This window comes from Miniopterus natalensis, chromosome 9 (genome assembly GCF_054644295.1).
Source record: "Miniopterus natalensis isolate mMinNat1 chromosome 9, mMinNat1.hap1, whole genome shotgun sequence".
Classification (NCBI taxonomy): domain Eukaryota; kingdom Metazoa; phylum Chordata; class Mammalia; order Chiroptera; family Miniopteridae; genus Miniopterus; species Miniopterus natalensis.
The window spans coordinates 4,655,430-4,676,385 of NC_142089.1; the positions used below are offsets into that span (position 1 = coordinate 4,655,430).

At 58.5% G+C, this 20,956-nt stretch overlaps 1 protein-coding gene across 1 annotated transcript; it reads right to left on the reverse strand.

Moving 5' to 3' along the window:
- Positions 1-17: 17 nt before the first annotated feature.
- On the reverse strand, positions 18-18,079 carry C9H1orf167 (chromosome 9 C1orf167 homolog). Its single transcript, XM_087820421.1, is given in 21 exon segments — positions 18-282; positions 284-327; positions 740-1,017; positions 1,241-1,487; positions 1,529-1,699; positions 3,727-3,991; positions 4,588-5,001; positions 5,917-6,061; positions 6,966-7,174; positions 7,908-8,035; positions 8,142-8,328; positions 9,805-9,991; positions 10,435-10,670; positions 12,322-12,508; positions 12,956-13,219; positions 13,746-13,759; positions 14,141-14,277; positions 14,944-15,151; positions 15,470-16,003; positions 16,005-16,890; positions 17,933-18,079. Coding segments are annotated over 21 exon segments (4,920 nt in total). The 5' UTR covers positions 18,003-18,079; the 3' UTR covers positions 18-173.
- Positions 18,080-20,956: the final 2,877 nt, after the last annotated feature.

Sequence of the window (20,956 nt, forward strand, 5' to 3'; positions counted from 1 at the left end):
AGAGAAGCAGCTGGGACTAAGGAGAGCATTTTATTTATTCATTCAGAGCTCCCAGAGCTCCTCCCTCCATGGCCAGGCTGCTGGATGAGCGCCCGACAGCCTGTACTCCCTGGGAAGGCTGGGCCCAGTTCTGATTTTCTTTCCATGGCAACAAGTCACAGCTATGCTGGGCCCTACGCCACCTGGAGTCCACCACACGCAGGGGCTCGGGCAGTTTCCAGCCAGCTCCCAGGGCTCCTGCTGCCCACCTTACTCAGGGGCCTCAGGCTGCTGGTGGCTCCTCCTCGGGCCCCTGGCTGCCAGGTTCTCGTGCCACTTCTCAAAGGCCTAGAACAAGGAGGGGGGAGGAAAGGTTATTCAGCGCCCTCCCGGTCTGGTGCTGTTTGTGCCCAGCTCCTTCTCTCCCTTGAGGAAATTAGAGGTCTCTCCCTGTGCCCCAGGCAGGCAAGCGGCCAGCCCTGCCCCGAGCCAAATGCAAAGGCTCAGAATAGATCTGACCTGGGATCTGGGAAACTGTGCTCAGCAGATATGGGAAGGGACGCTTGGACTATACCCTGCACTGGCCGTGTGAGTCAGCTGTGTCACTGGCCCAACTTGCTCCCAGTCTGAGTGCTGGGCAGGACCAGGCCGAGCACATAGCTACCAGCTCTATCGAGGGTTCCAGAACCCAAGCTGTTTCTCTACCCAAACTGACCCTCCCCTGAATGTGAAGGGGTCCTGGGTGGCAAGCAGGGAGGACCTGCAGCTCAGAAACGTCCAGCGCTGGTTTTAGAAGGGCCTGCTGGGGGTTAGGGGCTGCCCCACCAGTACCTGAGAAAGGACCCAGCCCTGGTCTCGTCGCTGTAATCGCTGAGCCACCTGCAGCCGCACAACCTGTCGCCGCCACATTCGCCAGGCCCTTCTCAGGTGCCACTGCCTGAGCTGTGGGGACAGCTGGTGAGAAGGCCCCAAACTGGGCGGACTGCTGCCTCGGGCACCTGTGCTCCCCTCAGCCCCCCAGTGGCACCAGGATGAAGGGCATGTGACAAGGAGGATGTCATCTGAGGTGTGTGAACAGTGCAGATTCCTAGGCCTGTCTCCAGCTTCCAGACTGAGTAGGTCCAAAGACCATACTTTGAGAGGCTTTATCCAGGGGTTAGGGTTGAGAATGGGATGAGATGGGAAACCAGTATGAGGCTGGGGAGGGGTCCTCCCCACTCACCAGCGACCGCCCCAGCTCCTCTGCCCCCTGAGCATCTACCCAGCACTGCCATGTCGCTGCCAGGTGCCTGGCCTGCTGGGAGCCCTGGAACCGATGAAGCAGTGCCTCAAGGTGCCAGCGTCCCAGGTATTTCCTCCTGGGGATGGGAGGGAGAGGCCCTGTGTACAACCTAACGGTCAAGAGCATCATGACCCCCATTCAAGGCCAAAAAAAGGGCCGAGCTGTGGGCCTGGTTCAGCTCCTCCAGGATCCTGTAGGGACGAGCACTGGCCAGAGAGGCCCAGCCCTGGCCACAGCCCAGACAAGCCCCTCAGCCCCGGCCCCAACCCCACCCTCTCCACAGGATTGCTTACCCCAGCCACCTCTTATCCACCTGGCCTTTGACCTTGAGGGCACTGGTCTCAGAGATGCAATCCCCTCCTGGTCCTGGAGGGGGCTGGCCCTGGGCCCAGTGGGCCCATCCAGGCCACTGCATCCAGAGCTGGACGGCACTGTCGCCTGGAAAGGGGAATTGAGTCAGAAAAGGTAAACGCTCGAGTTCAGGAGGGCACACTCCCCTCAGTCTGAGAAGCTGAGCACACAAAAGGGGTGAACCACCAAAGGGGCTGAGGTAAGCGTTGTGCCCCACCTCCACACCTGCCCAAGCTCCCGCCCTGGGCTGCTGCCCACAGAAATAACAGGTGGGCAGGGCAGAATGCATTGTTTCTGAAAACGCTGAGATATCCCAGAAGAGGAAATGGCTGGGGGAAGTGCAGGTAAACACGTGATGGATTTGCCAAGGAGCGTGGAGCTCATTAACGAGCCCGAGGGCTGGAGACCGGGCCACCCCTGCACTCAGACACTGTCCTTCCCCAAGGGCAGGCCTCCTTACTCGGAGCCCAGGACGCTTCTGTCCGCTTCCTCTGCCCACCGGGGCCGTGCAGCTGCGTCGGGCTGGGCAGCACGGGCCCCGGGCCCTGTGGCCTGCAGCTGCGCGTCTGAGGGACAGCAGGAGGGGAAAACCTGAGCCCAAAGGGCTCGGCCCTCCTGGGGCCCAGGTGACCTGTGGGATTCCTCTGCTGCCCTGCTTTGACCCCAGTGGCGGGGCCTCCTACTTGTGTGGGCACATGTAGGATAGTTCATGTGACTGCATGTCCTCCCGTGAGCCCCAGGACTCCCAGGGAGACAGGTGCCCAAGAGGAGTATGGCCGCCAGCACACACCACTGCCCCTTCCCGGCCCCCCACGTGGCTGGAGGCTCACGCAGCGGGGTGGATCAATAATAGCTACCGCTCGGCGACAGCTCACCTGTGCCAGGTACGGCCTGAAAGGGGGCGCTCTCCCATGAAGCTTTACAAAGTTAATTCACTTGCCTGAGGCCCCACCTCTCAGGAGCAGGCTGACTCCGAAACCTAGGCCCCAGCTACTGTTCACACGGACCCCGGGCTCTCTCGGGGACTCTGTGCCGCCAGGGGATGGCACAGTACCTGCTCATGATGTAGGTGAGGGCTGCCGAGGCATGTGCGTTCATGTGGCAGAAAGGGGGGGCCTGGAATTCAGCACCCAAGCTACCATTCCCAGCATTGACTTCTAGTTTCTACAAGCCTCAGTTTCTCCTTCAGTAAGTGGGATCCCCGCCTGCCTTTGCGGACAGGAATGGATGAAAGTGTCTATAAACATACCCTGAAATAAAATTGTAACACAGATCTAGAAATAAAATACCCCGAGCCCCCAGAACCTGCTGTTGCCAGAGCCCCACATCAAACAGGTGGATTCTGCAAATAACCAGAGCTAGTCTCTTTCCATTCCATTAAAAAGCCACTTAGTCTTTTTTTCTTAGACACTAGTCTATTAGCTACTTCCCCGCATTCTGAAACAGGATTCCTGGGCATGAGGGTTCCTCTTTAGAACACTAGGTGGCCTTGCCGGTAACTCTGGGGCTGTCTGTCCCACAATGACACATCCCTGGACACCGTGTCACTTCTTGTGCCTGGCTTTCACTGTGGCCTCTCCTCTCCTGCTAGGCCGTCAAGCTTCTGCCACCATTTGCTAGTCTCAGAACTAACTGCTGCTGGTCTGGAGAGGGTCTGGCAGTTCTCTTTGGGTAGAGAGTGTTACAAAAGAAAATTTTTTTCATTTACATTTTCTGCTTTTTCTGAAATTAGCATGTTTCATTTTTCCAATAAGAAAGAAAAGCTTTGGACAAAGAATTGCTGCTGTTCCCATGTTCCTATCCTGGTGCTAGAGGGCACCATGACACGTAGTGACTTTAGGTGCCTAACAGACTGTGACCCCCGCCTTCGTCTCTGCAGCAGACCTGAGCTAGGTTGGCCCTCAGGAGGCACCCAGTAAATGTTTGCTGACAGACGGCAGCTGGCCGCCTTCCAGAGCCAGGAGGCTGGCTAAAGACTAGGGAGGGGCCGTGTCCACAAGGCTGCTGGGCCCCTGGGGAAGTATCGGCCACCATGGGCTAAACCAAGCTGATTCTGAGGCCACTGGCCCTCAGGTCATGTTTGGACCCTTTGCTCCGCCTGGACCCCACCTCACCTGCACCCGCGGGGCTGCCCCGTCCATCAGCACCAGGAGGCGCCCTCTGCCGGCCAGCCTGGGCCAGTGCGTGAGGCCGGCCCAGGCCCTGGGGTGGGCTGCGCTGGTCTCCTGGGCCTCTGTCGGCGGTTCCAGCCGCACTCTGAGCAGCGCTGTCCGCCACTGGGCCCAGTGGGTCCGCAGCAGGTGACTGTGCTGGAACTGGGTGATGGTGACATGCTGGACACGACCCTGGGCCACCAGCTGGGCCCAGGCCTCTAGGACCCTGGGAGAGAGAGAAGAACCCATACCCACGGCCATCAGGGCCGGGGCTCTAGGGCGGCTGTGCGGGGCCCTCCCCAGACCTGGCCAGTGCCCTGCGGTAGGGGACGTCCAGCCAAAGCCCCGAACCCTGCTGCTCCTTCCCCACTGCTGGAGAACACGGGTGAAAGTGGGCACAGAGAGCAGCAGAATATCACACGGCAGGGACGAGCGTCCCGGTTAGAGGAAGGACAGTCCTGCCCACTACACTGTGCCTCTCTTGTCCTCACAAGAACCCGGTTTATGGAGCACCTGCTGCGTCTGTCTGGCCCTGGCTGAGCTGATGCTTCCATTCCTTAGCTCTAATCTCTGGCCACTGGGTCGGTTACCTTCCTTTGACCTTTAAAGTTAGACTTGCCCAAGAGGGGTCACACAGCCCGAGTGCAGAGCTGAGATTTGGTCCAAGCCTGGCGGCAATGACCAGGATGGCCTCTCCCTATCACCCCCAGCCTCCTGAGTCCTGGCCCCAGCCACCAAATCCCTCCACCCTGGCCCCAGACGAGCTCCAGGCCTGAGCTGGAAGCATAGGGAGGCCTGCCCTCAGGCCATGGACACACCCACCTGGCGCTCAGCTTCTGGGCAGCGTGGGCTCGGCTGAGCCGGTGTAGGTGGGACTCATGTACCCACTGTGTCCAGCACAGGGCCACCCGGGTCTGGGCCCAAGCTCTCTCTTCTGCCTGCTGGTGAGCCTCACAGGGCTGGCCCAGGGCCACTTGCCATGCCGCAAAGGTCTGCTGGGCCTGGGCCCTCCTCAGCTGCCTGTCTGTCCAGCCCCCCTGCACGTGGCTTCTCCAGCAAGCAATGGAGGCCTGGGCCACACAATGCTCCTGTGCCCGGGCTGAGGCCACTTGGGCTTCCCGCCATGTGCCAAATGTGGCCCCCAGTGCCCGGCTCCTCAGGCCATCCTGGAAGGCTCGACATTGAGCCCGGAGCATCCCTGTGTGTCTCACAGATCTGCACCAGGCCTGGAAATGGCTGCAAAACAGGAGCAGGGGAGGGCTCAGCTCCTGTCACGGTGAGAAGTCACATTCAAAAGTACATCCGCAATTGCCCCTAAAATCTTACAGGTTACACACGGTTTCATGCACAACCCTGTGTTAAAAATGAAGGGAGCAACATATAACGGGGAAAGCGCTGGCTTTGGTTTGGGGCCTTGGCGCACACACTCCCTGTGAGCCTGTGGGAGCCCAACAGCTGTGGGTTCAAGTCCCAGACCCACTGGGGGACAGCCACTCCCGCCTCCCCTCATAAGCCCGCTCTGGGACAGGTGGGCAGTGAGTGGAACACAGTCCCCCACTCCAAGGGCCCTGAGAAAGGTGCACGGCCTTCAGATGTGAAAGTACAGGGGCTAGCCACTCTGCGGCCAATGTTCGCTGGCCATGGGGACACTGAATGTTCTCAAATTTGTAACCGCACCGTGGGCACCATCTGTCCCCTCTCCTTTCCAATGGCATTAATGGACTATGAACACCTCTAAGATTCCAGCCTCTCCTTTGGGCCCTGTATGAGGAATTCCCCTGTGCTGACACCTCAAACAACACACGGTGCTGAGACACAGGTTAAGCTGGATGTCTGAGAAGCTCATTTCTCCATCTTAATGGTATCCTCTGAAACCAAAGGACTGACCCGGTCAGGAGGGCGAGCTGAGGTGGGATGAGGGGCTTGCCACCCCACCTCCTGCATAAAGCAGATAGTGGAAGGCTGGTGGCCGTGGCTCTGCAGCTCCAGGCTAGGGTCTCCCTTCACGCCCCCCATTTCCCAGGTCCCAAGCCTCTAGCCTGGACTCCCCTGGAGCTCCTGACGCAACCCAGCCTCCCATCTCCAGGGCTCTCTCCCTGCGTCTCCCAGGGTGCAGATGACCCCCCGCCTCCCACTGCCTGTCCCACCCACCTCTGCAGGAGGAGCTGCTCTGGCCCGGCTGCCCTGTGCCTCCGCCTGCCGGCCGCCTGCTGCCAGCTCTGGAACGCAGCCCTGCGCAGGCCCTGGCGGTGAGCGTGCACCCACCTCTGGTACCGTTCATGCAGGAACTGCTGCCCTGTGGCCAGAGAGAGGCTGAAGTACTACTGGGTACTCATCCTGGCCTCACCCCTGGGCCCTGGGTCACCATGGGTCCCTCCCTAGCCAGCCCTTTGCCTTCTACCCAAGTGGGGACAGAGGAGACCACCTCACTGTCTGGGTTGAAATGCTTTGGTTACAGGTGTCTTACTGGTAACCAGGTCAACCCAACTCATAGGGTTTTTTTGTTTTTAAAATTTCTTGGTGATGGTCAGGAATTCTGAGAATTTCATAAATTTCCAGCTTTTCTTCTAAAAAACTAGAAGGTCTGGCAACACTGGGCCAGGCTTTCTGGGCAACGACACTGGGCTGGAGAAGCAACTGTCTCCTATGGATAGCGCATGACCTTCCAGAACAACCAAGTCCCACCCGCCAGCCCGTTGATATGTGACATGGATGTAATGGGACACCTCCAAAATGCCCCTGCCCCGGTGACCCCTGCCTCCTGTGCTGGGCTCCAAGGGGGCCGTGACTCGGTGCTCAGACCCGTGACTCCCGAAAGCCAGGCGAGGGTGACGATGAAGATGGACAGGAACCCTGCCAGGAGCCGGGTTCTGAGCCGAGCGTGTTGGTGGATTGTCTCACAGGATCCCCACAATCCCCCCGTGAGGTGCTACTACAATTATCCCCATTTTACAGGTAAGTGAGCTGACGCTCAGGTTAAGTAGCTTGTTTACAGTCCACACAGACAGGGAATGGAAGTGGGGACATGAACACGGGACCAGTGTCCACGCCTCCAGGTCCTGTTCTGCCACCCCGGTCCTGCACATGCCCTGTGGGATCCCACCGTTGGGCTCTGTGCTGAAGGATATGGACTCCTGGGCCTCCCTGATGGACCCTGGCCCTCCTTCACCCTCAGAGGCCCGTCCCAGCACCCCACTCACTCTGCCAGCAGGAGTGCCAGTGCTGCAGGGCGTCTCGCACCCGTCTCCGGCCCCGCTCCTGGGCCCACTGCTCTGCCTCCCGCCGCTGCTTGAGTCGCCGCCGCCACAGGCTCATCACAGCCCTGCAGCTCTGGTCCCAGGCCCAGCGGGCAGCCAACTCTCTCTGGGCCCCTTGGGCCACTGCCCAGTGGCTCCAGCTGAGGAAGATGCTGAGAAAGGGAGTGTCCGCCCTAAGGACGGTCACTGTCATGGGGCGGCCAGCCCAGCCCACCCCTCCCGCAGCAGCAGGGAGGGGCTTGGAGTGACTCTCCTCCCTGTTTCCATCCTGGGGGAGAGTCGTTGTTGAGGGCTGAAGGACTGAAACCCTCCTCCAAGTGTCACAATAACAGGTGATGGGGATAAGATGGGACCTTAGACCTCCAATGCCAGTCCTGTACTCAACCTCTAGCGCTAAACGTTGCTATGAATAAAGTGGTTGCCATGTGCCGGGCACTGTGCTAGGGGATGCATGTGCCCTACTTCATTGATCCCCATTGAAGTGACTACTATTATTACCTCCCCACAAATGGGGAGATGGAGGCACAGAGAGGTTAAGCAACTTGCCCAAGATCACACAGCCAGTGAGGGGGAAAGCCGGGATTAGAACCCAGGCAGACTGACTCTTAAGCACCGTGCTATGAATGAATGAACGAACCACAGCTGTGAAATCCCTGAGAGAAATGTTAGCCCTGACAGGTGCCCCCCAACCCACACACGCCTCTCAGCAGGGCAGGGAGGAGGGCTGGGGGAGTTGAGAGGATCTGAGTCTGGGGCATGAGAGGGGAGGCCCCTGGGATGCAGACCCCAAGGGGGTGCTGCTGTGAAGGACAAGGAATGAGGGGAAACAGTAAATCCACAGAGTAGTGGGCAGCAGGGCTCACCGTCCCGGGGAGGGGAACCTACCGCCTCTGAAGGGCGCACTGGTGCCACCTTGCCGCACTCCGGGACTGCGGAGCCTGTGGCTGCTGCTGCCCAGCTGCCCACAGGAGGCGCAGCCGAAGGGTCTCCAGGTGGGCGGGGGCCCTGGAAGCCTGGGGAAGGGGATGTGGAGTCCTGGGTGTCTGTCCCCCGCCCGTCCCCACCCCTCCTCCCACCTGTCCCCTACCTACCCTGGCCCATCCCAGCCCCTACCCTCACCTTCTCCAGCGAGCTGCGGGGTGTGCTCCAGCCCAGCGAGGCCGCTCCTCCCGGTAGCCTGCCCAGCGGTTCTGGGCCTGGGGTGGGCCTGGCACTGTCTGAGCGGGTGCCTGGACCCCACACCCTCAAGTGCCACGCCCTCAGGGTACGCCTTAGCATCCGCTGCTGCATACCCTGGAAGAAGGAGCTACAGGAAGGGGGCAGGTGAGTCCCTGGCCCAGCCTCATCCCCGGTTGGAATGACTGCCAAGCAGGGGCTGCCCTCAGCTGGGCCGCTGGGAAAGAGCCCCTGGGTAACAGCTGCGCCGGAAGGTGCTGCCACGTGCCAAACACCTGGCCAGGGCTCTGCACTACCGCCTCCCAAACGGCCATACTCTGGGACCACTGGGGCTCTAAGACACACTGATGCCCACTGGGGTCCCACCCCCAGAGATTCTGACTTAACGGTCTGGGTGTGGCCTGGGCTTCCTGACTTTTCCAAAGTTCCCAAAGTGGCTCCTGAGCAGCTAAAACCAAGACCACCGCCCAACCTGTGCTGATCACCTGGCTAATCCTTGACATGCTCCAGGGGTGGGATGGGGGCCACGCAGCTGATGAGCGATGGAACTGGGCCCCAGGTCCAGGGACCCCAGCCTCAAGAGGCCACATGCATGACCACACTAGTACTTCTGCCTCCATTCAATAATAAAGATAGGGAAACTGAGGCCTGGGGGAAACCATTTCCCCAAACTCCAAACAGCAGCAGACCTGGAATCCAAACACTCATCTCGGGCCACCAGGCAGCAAAGATATGCCGCAGGGAGATACAGACCGTGTCCTGATGCCCAGAGCCCAGAGGATGGACTGGGCGTGGCAGGGCTACATTCTGAAGGATCATGGTGAACTGAGTTTCCCTGCAGTTCTAGGGGTGCATTAAAAGAGACTGAAGGTCAAAGTAGACAAAGTAGGTGTGGGACTGAGGGATGCCAGGCGTATGGCTTTCATGGACAGAATTCTTAACCCTGCAACTGCTGGCTTATGTCCCGCCTGATGTCCTGTGAGAGAAGCTGGCCCCTCCTGACCTCACCAATCCCCTCATACAAAACCATCAGCCTGGGCTCTGAATCCACACTCTTGCTCCTGACCCACAGTGTGATTGAAAGCAAGCTGCTCCACCCCTGAGCTGCAGTTTCTCTAGCTGTATAATGTGGCAGGTGGCGCCCAGGGATAAGAGGCTCCTTCACTTATTCATTCCCAGTATTTGTTCCGTGCCTACCACAGGCTGGGCACCTGCAAGGTGCTGGGAGACAGAGGCGGGGAGACAGATATAGTTCCCGCCACCAGGAGGCTCCTGCCTGACCAGGAGACGTGGGAGAGGTGATTCTCGATGCTGGGGAGGGAGAGGAGCATTACATCAACTTCTCCAGCAGGTTCCAGCCACCGGGTTGGACTACGTGTCTGTCCCCACAGCTCTCTGCTCAATCACTGTCTCCGTGTCCCTGGGCTACCTCCCTGGCCCCACACCCACTGGGCACCAAAGTGTTACAGGCCACATGCTGGAGTCACTAGGAGGAACAGGATGTGGCCTGTTCCTCATGGGACCCTCTTCCCAGTGTGAGCACTGCTTATGTGCCCACCCCTGACCCCCAGGCCCAACCCCAAGCCGCAGGCCTGTGGACACCTACTTGGCCCGCCGGCGCTGGGACAGCCTCGCCCTCCAGAGCAGCAGCACCCAGCGGAGGGCCAGCGGAGGGCAGGCTTCCTGTGGGGAGCCCCGGCCTCGCTCCTGGGGCAGCCCCTGGGCCTGAGCCACCCATCCCAGGCCATGGCATGTGGCCCCTCCATGAGCTGAGCTGCAGAGGGCCATTTTCCCTGAGAAGCAGTCAAGAGACAAATCAACCATGTCCCCAGTGGCCTCCCTCTGCCCAAAGCCATTGGTGGCTGCTGCCCCAGGCTCCCCTTAGGACCTCTCCTCCCTCATGGGGACTTCACCCTCCCACCACCCCCAATCCTCCCCTCCAGGGCACCTCAAATATCCCATCTTCCAATCAGGCTTTGGTGGGGGCAGAGGCTGTGTGTAACTCACCCCAGGAGCATCCCGGGAGCAGGGACCACATCCCTTCCTGGTGAAGATAAAGCCTCTTGCTTAGAGGAGCTCACGGTGGGAACAAGGTCCAGCCAAGGTCGACCCATTCCAGGGACCCCTCCTGGACCCTCCCAGGCCTACCAGGCTAATCCCCTGAGAAAGGGCTCAATTCCATCACCTCCCACTTCAACAATCCATAATTCAACTTGGCCCCCTGCAGAAGGTGCTTAAATGACACTGTTTGCTGGGGTGGGAGGGAGGAGAAGCCCTTGGTCTGCTACTTGCTCACCCACCTTCTGCTGGCAGAGGGACAGCTGAGTCACCTTTTCCCCTTCCGAAGCCCGGAGGTGCTTCATCCGCACCCACTGTTCCAGGCACATCCTCAGGGTTCCCATCTGGCGGTCGGTCAGGTGAGCCCGATACTGGGCCCCTCTTTTCACCAACTGCTGCCAGGCCCAGAAGCACCTGGGAGAGACAGAGAAAGTGCGGGCGCTAATCCTAAAGACTGCAGGTGCAGCCGCCTGCCATGTGCCAGACACACTGCTCGGGGACGCCACTTCACCTCTCTGGGCCTCCACCCTCTCATCTGTAAAATGGGGCTGCAGGAAGGACTTGACACTGTCCCCTCTGGGTGCCTGGATGGCCTCAGCAGCCTCCTACCTGGCCTCCCATATCCACTCGTGGCCCCTGCAGTCAGTAGCTACTCGGCGGTATCCAGAGTGATTTTTTTCAAATCTCAAATCAAACCATTTTACTCACCTGCTAAAATCCTCCAGTGGCAGCCCCCCTGCTTGCGTGATAACATTTCCACTCCTCCCCAAGCCTGCAAGGCCCCCCGCCCCACACTAGCAGGGCTGCAGCTGGACTGCCGCTCTCCGGGTTTCCCGCGCTTTGCGGTCGGGGCCTTCGCACATGCTGTTCCCTCTGCCCGGCGCGCTCTTCTGCTCTCCCTCCACTAGTGGGCCACTCATCCCTCACACCTCGGCTGAGCTCTCGAGGTCAGCCCCTCTGCTAAACATTCTCCTGGGAAACTCCACTGGGGGATGCAATCAACAAAGTGCAGGCCACGGGCAACTGCCGGACAAGCAACCTGGTTTCTTCAACAGATAAACTGCAAGGCAAAAATTCAGGGGAGTCCATAGCTGACAAAGCCTTTAACGTGACCCATCAAGCAGTTCCAACAGGTGGGCCTTACTTAGATCCAGATTCACACAAACTGTAGCAAAGTGCATGGTTGTGAAACAACTGGAAATTTGAATGCTGGGCAGGTATTTGCTGGTATTAAGGAATTTCTGTTCCGTTTTGAGGTGTGAGCATGGCCTGTGGTCATGCTGTGTGAGAGTCCTTGTCTTTCAGAGATGCTACGGAAATATTTATGGGTGAAATGGGATTTGCCTCACAATGATGCAGAGGGAATAGTTGGGTGATTTTCTTGGAGCGGGGTGACTTACACAGGTGTATCATCCCATTTTCTTTACTTTTGTGCAAGGTAAAAATATCCCATAATTAAAAGTTAACAAGGGGAACAGCTCATAGATCTGTGTTCCTTCCCTTCACAATGCTGAACTCGGGGGGTATTCGCCCACAACCCTTCTGACTGCTAATTTCCTGTCTGTGCCCCCACCTGGCCACGGGCTCCACATGGGGCAGGTGACGAGTGGCGCTCAGATTTACTTATAACTAAATCCCAGCTCCTGGGTGGCATCTAGCAGGTCTCGGGCTCTCAGTAAGTGGCAACTGCTTTCTTTTCTTTTTTAAATCTTCACCCGAGGATATTTTTTTTCATTGCTTTTTCAGAGAGAGTAGAAGGGACAGAGAGAAACACCGATGTGAGGGAGACACATCAATTGGTTGCCTCCCGCTCACACCCTGACCAGGGCGAGCCTGCAACCGAGGTACGTGCCCTGGGCCGGAATCGAACCCGGGACCCTTCGGTCCGCCAGATGACGCTCTGACTGCTAAGCCAAGCCAGCCAGGGCAGCTGTTTTCATTTCTTATTTTCATCTTTGTCTCTCAAGACTAGGAGGAGTCAACTCAAAGGGCATCTCCCATCTGCATCCCACCCTCCGCCTCCGGGAAGGGGATCCCCACCCCACGCCCTCCCACCCCCTCCTACCTGCGGAGCCAGGCTCTCTGGTGCTGGGGGTCCAGTGGGGCTGCCCAGGCTGCATCTGTGGCAGGAGAGCACCAGGCCTGGGGGGGCCTCCCCGTGCTCTGAGTCCTCAGCATGGCCCAGGAGACCTCTCTCTGGACCCCCTTCTCCTGCCCAGCCCTTTCCTTCTGGTGGCACCACAGGAGGAAGACTGTAAATGGGGGATGAGAGAGCGAGTGAGTGGCCAGGAGGATCAGGGTCAGGAGGGCCACTGACACCCGGGACAGCAGGCTGTGTGGCCTCCGGCCAGTCGCTCCTTGTCTCTGGGCTTGTTTCCCCGTGAGTCTAAGGGACTTTCCAGGTCTAACACTCGAGCTTCTGCTGGGCCTGGACCGGCATCAGTGGCACACAAATCTCATACTGTGTGTCCGTCCTTGAGCTGGTCACTTAATTTCTCTGTGCCTCAGTCCCCATCAGTAAAAAGGGCACAAGGCCTTGCTGAGGTCACTGTGAGGCTCAAATGAGATCGTGTCTGGGAAGTTGCCAGAGCAGATGCTCAATAAACACTCATCCACTCAGGACCCCCTGCCCTGCCCCGTGTGGGGGCTCCGCCTTCCCAGCTCCATCTCCCCTGCTTTCCCAGGACCCCACATCTCACCAGCCAGTTGTTGCAGAGCCTGCAGGGTCTGGACTCTCCTGTCTCCTCCATCCGGTCTCGGCCCAAAACGCAATGGGATCGACCGGGCTCCTGCCTCCTCCCTCAGACTCCCTGGACTGACAGTGAAGTTGCCCAGAGAGAAAATGATGCCCAGGGCCGAGCGAGGGCACACGATCCACCTGTCCAGCCCAGCCCAGGGGGGATGCTGCCGGCCCACAGCGGCAAAGGGGCACCGAGCCACCCCGTTCTCTTCCAGGCGGTCCGCTTACCCGATTACACGAGTGATTTGGGGAGGGGGTTCTGGTTTTGCTTTGTACTCTTCCATACTATTTGGATTTTTTAAAAATAACAAACATGTCAATAACTGTTAAACACATTTTAAAAATTAAAAATAATAAAAACAATACATCACGGCAGTGGAAAATTGAGGAAATGAAGAGGGAAATTAGCCAACTTTAACCCCACTGTTCCAGAGGTAAGCACCATTTGCAGTTTAGGATTTTGGGGGTGGGGGAGAAAATATTTACTTTTATGTTTAAGAATGTAAGACACACATAGCTTTACCATCTTAACCGTTTTTAAGTGGACAGTTCAGTAGTGCTAAGTCCTTCACATTACTGTGCAACACTTTAGTATTTTTCTTTCAGGTCTTTTTTTTTTAATGCAGTTTTAAGTGCATAGAAAAAAATACCTTCGCTAATATTTATTCTTTTTTTTTTTTTCCATTTAACATCGTCATAAACATTTTTTCTTGTCATCAAAAATTCTACACAAATATCCATAAAAATACTTCCAGGGAGGGGGCTACATGGGGAGGAGATGAAATTTCCAACTGTATTGGATGTTTTTTTCAAATCGAGTGAGCAGGACTGTCACGATTGGAAATCAGAATGAAAGGGATTGAAATGAAGAACAGGAAAAGAGAGAGGGGAGGAAACTTTTAAGTCTTTGTAACTATCATGCTGAAAGGTTACCAAATTTTCTCTCTCACTGGGCATTTAGGCTGTTTCCAAATTTTTGCAAGGATAGATGATGCTGTGATGGACATCTTTTTGCACAAATCTTTGTCTACACCTGCTGGTTGCACCCTCATTCTTGTGACGGGGAGGGGAAATGGGGGACAGGCACGGGAGGCTACCAGCATTGCCTGGGCCACACTGACCAATCTGGGGTGTCCCCAACTACCTGCTTCTCTGGGCAGGGTCCACCACTGGCTTCCTTCCTGAGGGGTCTTGGCCGTGGCCTCCCCCAGAGGGTGGGGGCCCTGGCCCAGCCTGGATGTGGGGCTCCCCTTGTTTCTGCTGCTGAGTCAGGCCTCTCCACTGGATCAAGAGAGAAGCAGAAGAGGGACGTTGGCTGCAGCCTCAAATGTGCCCTGAGAGGCAGCACCAGGGAGGGGCAGGGACAGGAGCCAAACATTTCTATTGGCCTCCAAGGCCTGTGGTCTTAACCATTAGAATACCCTTCCTCTTTGGAAATGCACGAATGAATGGAGAGGCAGAGCTTTCCTTGGGAGACCAAACCTGGAGCTGGGTCCTCCCAGGGCACCCCTTTCCCAAAGCAGGAGGAACACAGAAGCGCCCTCCCAGTCCTGGCCCACGCACCACTGGTGAAAACGAACAACCGTGTGTATGACAGAGTGTGAGCTACGTGCTAGGCAGGGCTCTGAGTCCCTTTATTTATTTAAGCTCACATCAACCCTAGGAGCATGTATAATTATTACCCCATTTTAGAAATACAAGACTAAGGCACAGAGAGCTTAAGTAACTTGCCTACAGTCACAAAGCCAGCAATGTGAAAGAAAGAAAGTAGTGAAGAGAGGACACGAGCTGAGGCAGAGCCGGTTCAGGCGCCTGGGCTGACAACCACCTGCTCTACTGGTGATCACTCTGAAGTCCACTGGTGATACCTGAGCCCCAGAAGAACCTCCTCCCGAGACACACCAGCATTTCATCGCCTCCCCATGACCCAACCTGGAGATCTCTGACCTTTTGGAAGCTCCGGGCCAGAAGGGCCCTCGTGTGTCGGCCCCATGCCACTTCCAGCTGGGCCTCCCGGAGCCACAGTGCCCAGCGCAGTGCCTGCAGACCCCTGCGCAACAGCTGCCGGCGGCCCAGGGCCACGGCCATGGCCACTGCCCGCTGCCTCCGCACCAAGTGCTGCCAGGCTCTGAAGCATCTGGATAGCAGCTGCCGGCTGGGGACAGACAGGGGCCGGTCAGGGGGTAGGCCGGCCCCTCAGCCCCAGGCTGCAGCAGAACGGACTTCCCTCTATTGATGGCTTGGAAATTTCAGACAAGACAGCCCCCGGAGGCGGGAGAAGGCTTCGGCACTGACAATCCCCAGAAGCAGCAGTCCCCACATCCCTGTCCCTGGGGCCCTGGAGGACCTTGTCATCCCCAGCAGGGACAGTGCAGAAGTCCCTCCCCCGTGAACTCTATGGGGATCTGCCGCCAGGGCCTTATCTCTATGGAGCCTTAGTGTCCTTCGTCCCAGCCCACAGCTGTGGCCTCACCAGGCTGTCTTGGGCTCCAGGCTCACACTTCCGACTTTGTTCTTGGAAAACAGAGGGATTAGGCAGTCAGGCCAAGAAGCAAGCCGGACAGGACACCCCTGCCAGGCCTGCCCGCCAAGACCTCCCTTTCCGAGGGAAGAGGGTGTGACAGGGTAGTGACAAGTCTGGCTAGCTTGGAGTGAGAATTCCTGGGGGAGGCAGCAGCCCCCTGGAGACCCCCAAAATCCCACCCCCAGACTCCTCTCTTCCTCCCTGCTGACCTGCTCCCTCGGGGCCTTCTCCTCTGCTTCCTGCGGGGGAAGGCCACCCAGCGCTGCTCTGGGGAACGTGGAGGAGAGGGGTCTGGCCCCTCTGCTGCCCACCTCTTGAGGGAGCAGGGGGTCCCTCCTCCGCCCCCTGCTGTATGCAGGCCCCTCTCCTCGCCTTAGGATGCAGGCAGGAAGGACCCCCTGCTCAGGGTCAGGGGAATCCCCAGTCAGCACCTCCAAAGCGGTCTCCGGTGGCAGTGCGGGCTTGTGGCTTGCCTGAGAGTCTGAGACCCACCTGGACCCCTGGTGTCTCTGGGAAACTCACAGCTCCCCTGAGACCTCGGGGCCGTTTCTTCCTCTTGTCCCAGGAAGCAAGAACAGGCTGGCTGGGCTGGGGGCAAGCAAGGCGGGCCTGGCCATCACCGGTCCAGGGTTCCTGCTGCAAAGGGCCTGGGGGCTCCTGGGTCACCAGGCACCTGAGGCGGGCTGCCTCGTGCTCCAGGCCTTGCACGGAGGCCAGCAGCTGGGAGATGGCAGCCTGGGATGGGGCCCAAGCCTGGTTCTTGGCAGGGTTAGCCAGGTCCTCCAGGGTGAGGGGTTCCCCTGTGAGCCTGGAGGTCCAGTTCCCCAGGCTACACCAGGATCTGGGGTCTGGCCATGTGTGCCCAACAACAGGGGCATAGCTAGCAGTGGGCCTGAAGCCCGGGCTGGGTGAGTCTGTGGCCAGCAGCTGGGACTGCGTCAGGGTGAAGGATGGGCGAGGCTGTGGCCCTCCGGGTAGAGGGCTTCCCTGGGGCATCACAGGAGGCCAGCTTTCCTGAGGCTCCAACCAGGGGTGGGGGCTGCTGCGACTAGCACACTCAGCCCAGCTGGCCTCCCGCATGCTCAGGTTACTCTGCTGGACTGCAAATGCTCCGGATGCCCCCTGGGGGAGGGCTCCCGGGGGCTGTAGGTTGCTCTGCTGCTGAAAGCTTGAGTTGATGAGCCGGTCAGTCCTGTCCTTTAGGGCAAGGCCCCGGCGGGGGCGGGGGCTGGTCAGGTTGCTCTGGACTCGGCAGGGCCCTGGGGAGGTTGTGGTGGCAGGTGCTCCCCTCTCAGCCTGGCCCCTGGGCCCCCATGGGCCATGTCCACTGCCCAGGAGGACACCCAGGTTCTTCCGGAGTCTCCGTTGCTCTAAAGAGAGTAGAGAAAGTCACACCCTGGTGGGAAGGGGCGCTCGGTGTTCAGTGCTCAGGTGAGGCAGGTGGGGCCAGTCAGGTCTCACAGCCCAGGAGGGACAGGGTCCCAGCTCTGCAGGCCAATGGCCAGTGCCTGGGGGTCTTGAGCAAGAGTCATGACATGGTCTCACTCTGTGTCCTGGATGCTTGGAGCAGGGACGGGGCAAGGTCAGAGGCAGGGAGGAGGGCAGAGGGAGCCTGGGGGACAGGCGGCTATTGAGGGTTCCCAGGTGAGAGATGACTGGTTCTGGAATCAGGGGTGGCAGGAGGGGGGAGAGAAGGAGACAGATTCAGATGTGCGATGGGGGTAGAGGCTTAGGAGAGGGGTGAAGGAAAGGGAAGTGTCAAGGATGCATCCCTGATTTCCAGCCTGAACAAAGAAATGATGGGGCGGAGGCAATGGCTGGAGATGAAAGCAAGACCCACAATATCAAACAGCTAAAAGTGAGCTGCTCTGGGGACCTCAGGGTGGAGCTCAGAGCCTTCCCTCCGATTGTCCCCAGCCCCGAGGGCCACCCAAGGGCTGGTGTGATGCCTGGGAAGGCCTGGAAAATATAGTGTGGGCCATAAAAGTTTGTAGATAGGAACTAAAGCTCAGAGAGGTTAAACAACTTGCCCACAGTCACACAGCTAGAACACAGAGAAACTGATATGTGGATCAGAATCTGAATTTGTTCTTGGGCTGCTTCTACCCTTGGTTGTACCAGCTCTGTGGCTTTCTTGAAGCCCCAGGAACCTGAACTCTGAGGTTCCCCAGCCCACTACCCCTGGCACAGACCTGCCTGTGGGAACCCTTTCTCAGCCAGGGGCCCTGGCCAGGCCTACTCCTGGTCCAACCTGTTCCAGGTTCCTGACCCTCCCTTGGACCCCAGGCTGCGAACTTTGTCTATGGAATTAGTGAGGCTCCCGCTGGCCGGTCTGGGAAAGGAGCTCTGGGCCACTACTTAGTGGGGACCCTCCTCCTGCCACCTCCAACCCAAACCCACTTAGCCTCTTGCCTGGCCTCAGGGGGGTCGCAGGCCCCGGGGACACATTCTCCTTGTGGCTGGTGTCAGGTCTCAGCTCCATGGGCTCCAGGGCAAAGCCAAGGTAGCAGCAGTGTCCCTGATCCACACCACAGCCAGCAACCTATTTGATCAGATGAGATCTGACGGGCAAGAACAGGGTGCCCTGGCTCCCACCAGGTCACACTCCAGCCCTGGCCCACACCCCACCCTTCACCAGCACCCCTGGCTGCCCTCAGGCCCAGCCCCAGCTGTCCTGGTCAGGCCCTCTTGGAATCTCCTCTCCCTGCCCCCCAAACCACTTCCTTTCCATCTCTCTTTCATCTCCCAGCGTCCCTGCCCAGTCCCCAAAGGGGGTGAGGCTCTCTTTGCTTTCTGTCTCCACTCCCAGGCCCTTCTCCCTCCCTCCCCTCTAAAACACTCGGTTCCAAGCTCCAGGTACTCAGTGCGGGAAGTCCTGGTCATTCCTTGAAGATTTCAGCAACTGGTTCCCTGACCCTTCCTTCAACACACACCTGCTTAAGTTCTTGGTCATTTCACCATCCACATGCACAATCCCTCCAACCCCTGGCCTGTAGTCAGCCCTTCAGTCTCAAGTCTGCCCAACAGGCTGCTGGAGAATCAGCTTCTCTTCCCCCTTCCCCACCCTCCTAGACACCAATTCACACTTTCCCCTGTCCGCAAACCGCTGCTCCCCACAACCCCTCCAGCGGACCTTGTTTCCTACTCCACCCACAAAATGGCCATCAGAAGAGAAATGCCACCAGCTCCCCCACCAGCTTCATGCCCACTGCCTCTCCAGCCCCTCTGCCATCCTGTGTGGTCCCATCCCCAGCTATACTCCCCTCCCCCAAGCTCTGGGTACTATTCTGTCTCCCTCGCCCAAGGGCAGCTCCCAGGGCCATCGCCAGCCTCGGAGATGCCACTCTCTGAATCAGGAAAAGGACCCACACTTCCCACACCCCACCGCTGACTCAGCCACACACCAGGCCACAGAGCTTGGTGGGCAGGACACAGGCTATGATGCGTCAGAGCCCTGTCCTTGCTCCCGAAGTCCCCTCCCCCCATCATCTACACTTCCCCCTTCTTTACTCACTCAGCACTTAGGCAATAAGCAAAAACACCCAAAACCCTCCCTCTCTTGAGCTTCCAGGTCCCAGACCACTTCTCCTCTTCTCCCCAAATCCCAATTCCTCTCCCACCTCCATGTGGCTCTGATGACCTCACTGCAATCAGCCCCTCCCCAAAGCTGCTTTCCTCCAGGTGACCTCCAAGATGCCAGGTCCCTGACCAGTTCTCAGGCCCGAAGCAGGACAGTGGTCACTCATCTCCTTGGAGCCCTCTAGGACGCCACCTCTTGGCTTCTGTCCCTCCTGCCTCTTTCCCAGTCTCCTCTGCTGGTTCCTTCTCTCCTCCTGAGCACTTGGTATTGGAGGTGCTGGGGCCTCCTCCCTCCCCTGATACATGCACCCCAAGTGATCTCAGCTTCAGACAGAATGGCAGCTTGGAGAATGGCAGCTTCAGCCTCCCGCTGGCTCAGGGGACAATCCTGGAGCCACCCTGACGTCTCACTCCCTCACCCCACCTGCCCTACCTTCCAGAGATCCAGAATCCAGGCCCTGCTCACCACCTCCACCCCCACCTCCTTAGGTCAAGTGACCATCCCTCTTGCCTCCTGACTGGGCTCCCACCCTGCCCTCATTCCCGCACCCTGCATTCTTCTCCCCCCAGTGGCCAGAGTGATCCTGTGAACTTAGATCAGAGCACGTCCTGACTCAACTCAAACAGCCCCAAAGGCTCCCCCCACCCATTCAGTCCTCGCTGATGGCTTTCAAGGCCCTACACAAGGGAGCCTGCTTGTTATGTAAATGCAGTGACACGGGGACACAGCTTGTCTGTGGCTACTTTCTCACTACATGACAGAGTAGTTTCAACAGACACCTTGTGGCCCACAGACCCTAAAACATTTACCTTCTGGCTTTTAGAAAGTTTGCTTAAGAAGGGGAGGGGGGGTTGGGAAATGGGTGAAAAGGGAAAGGGGAATATAGTTAATATTGTGACAAGTTTGCACAGTGACAGGTGATCACTAGAATTAGCGGGCTGATCACATTGTAAGGTATAGAAATGTCAAATCACTCTATTGTGCACCCGAAACCAACATAACCAATATAAGTCTGTATACCAAGTATACTTAAAAAGAAGTCTGCTGCCCCGGCCCCAGTCGCCTGGCCCTCAGGTACCTCACCAACCTCATCCCCACGCCTCTTCCCTTGCTCTCTCTGCTCCACGCCCCCAGCCTCCCCCGCTGTTCTTCCAAAATGCCCTGCGTGTTCTGACCTCAGGGCCTTTGCACTTGCTCCCTCTGCCTGGAACCCTCCCCCTCTCCTCTCCTTCAGGTCCTGCCGCAGACATCACAGTGAGCCCTTCCCTGACCGCCGTCTCTGGACCACAGCACCCTCCCCATTCCCTCCTCTCTTTACCCCGCCAGATTTTTCTCCGTGACTCAGCCCCACCTAACGGCCTGAAGAAGTCAGCGTTTGCTTTTCTCCCTCCCGTGGGCTATGGGCCACTGTCTCTTTTTCCCCGTGCTGCAGTCACGGCCTGTGGAACGGCACCTGGCACACAATCGGGGCTCCCACACTGTGTTAAAGGAATGAGCCCCGCTCGGCACCGGCCGCCTTTGGGATGCATCCTATCGTTTAATCTGCACCGCAGCCCGAAGGATCGGGTCCCAGGTCAGCGGCTGCGGAAGGGGCCACGCTCCCCGCCTTTCCAAAGGCGACTGCCCTTAGCTCCATTCAATCCGCGCGTCCCTTTCTCCCCCCATCCCCTCCCCTCCCCTCCCCTCCCCACCCAGCCTGGGCTCTCTACCCGCTCCCAGCCCCTCTGTCCGCCGAGCCCCCCCCAGTCCGCGCCGAGCCACCCCCGCACCCACCCCCGTCCTGCCCAACGCCAGGAGGCCCCGGGCCGCTCTCCTGCCCCGCGCCGCCCTCCGCGCCCCGAGGGCTCTCCCGCGGC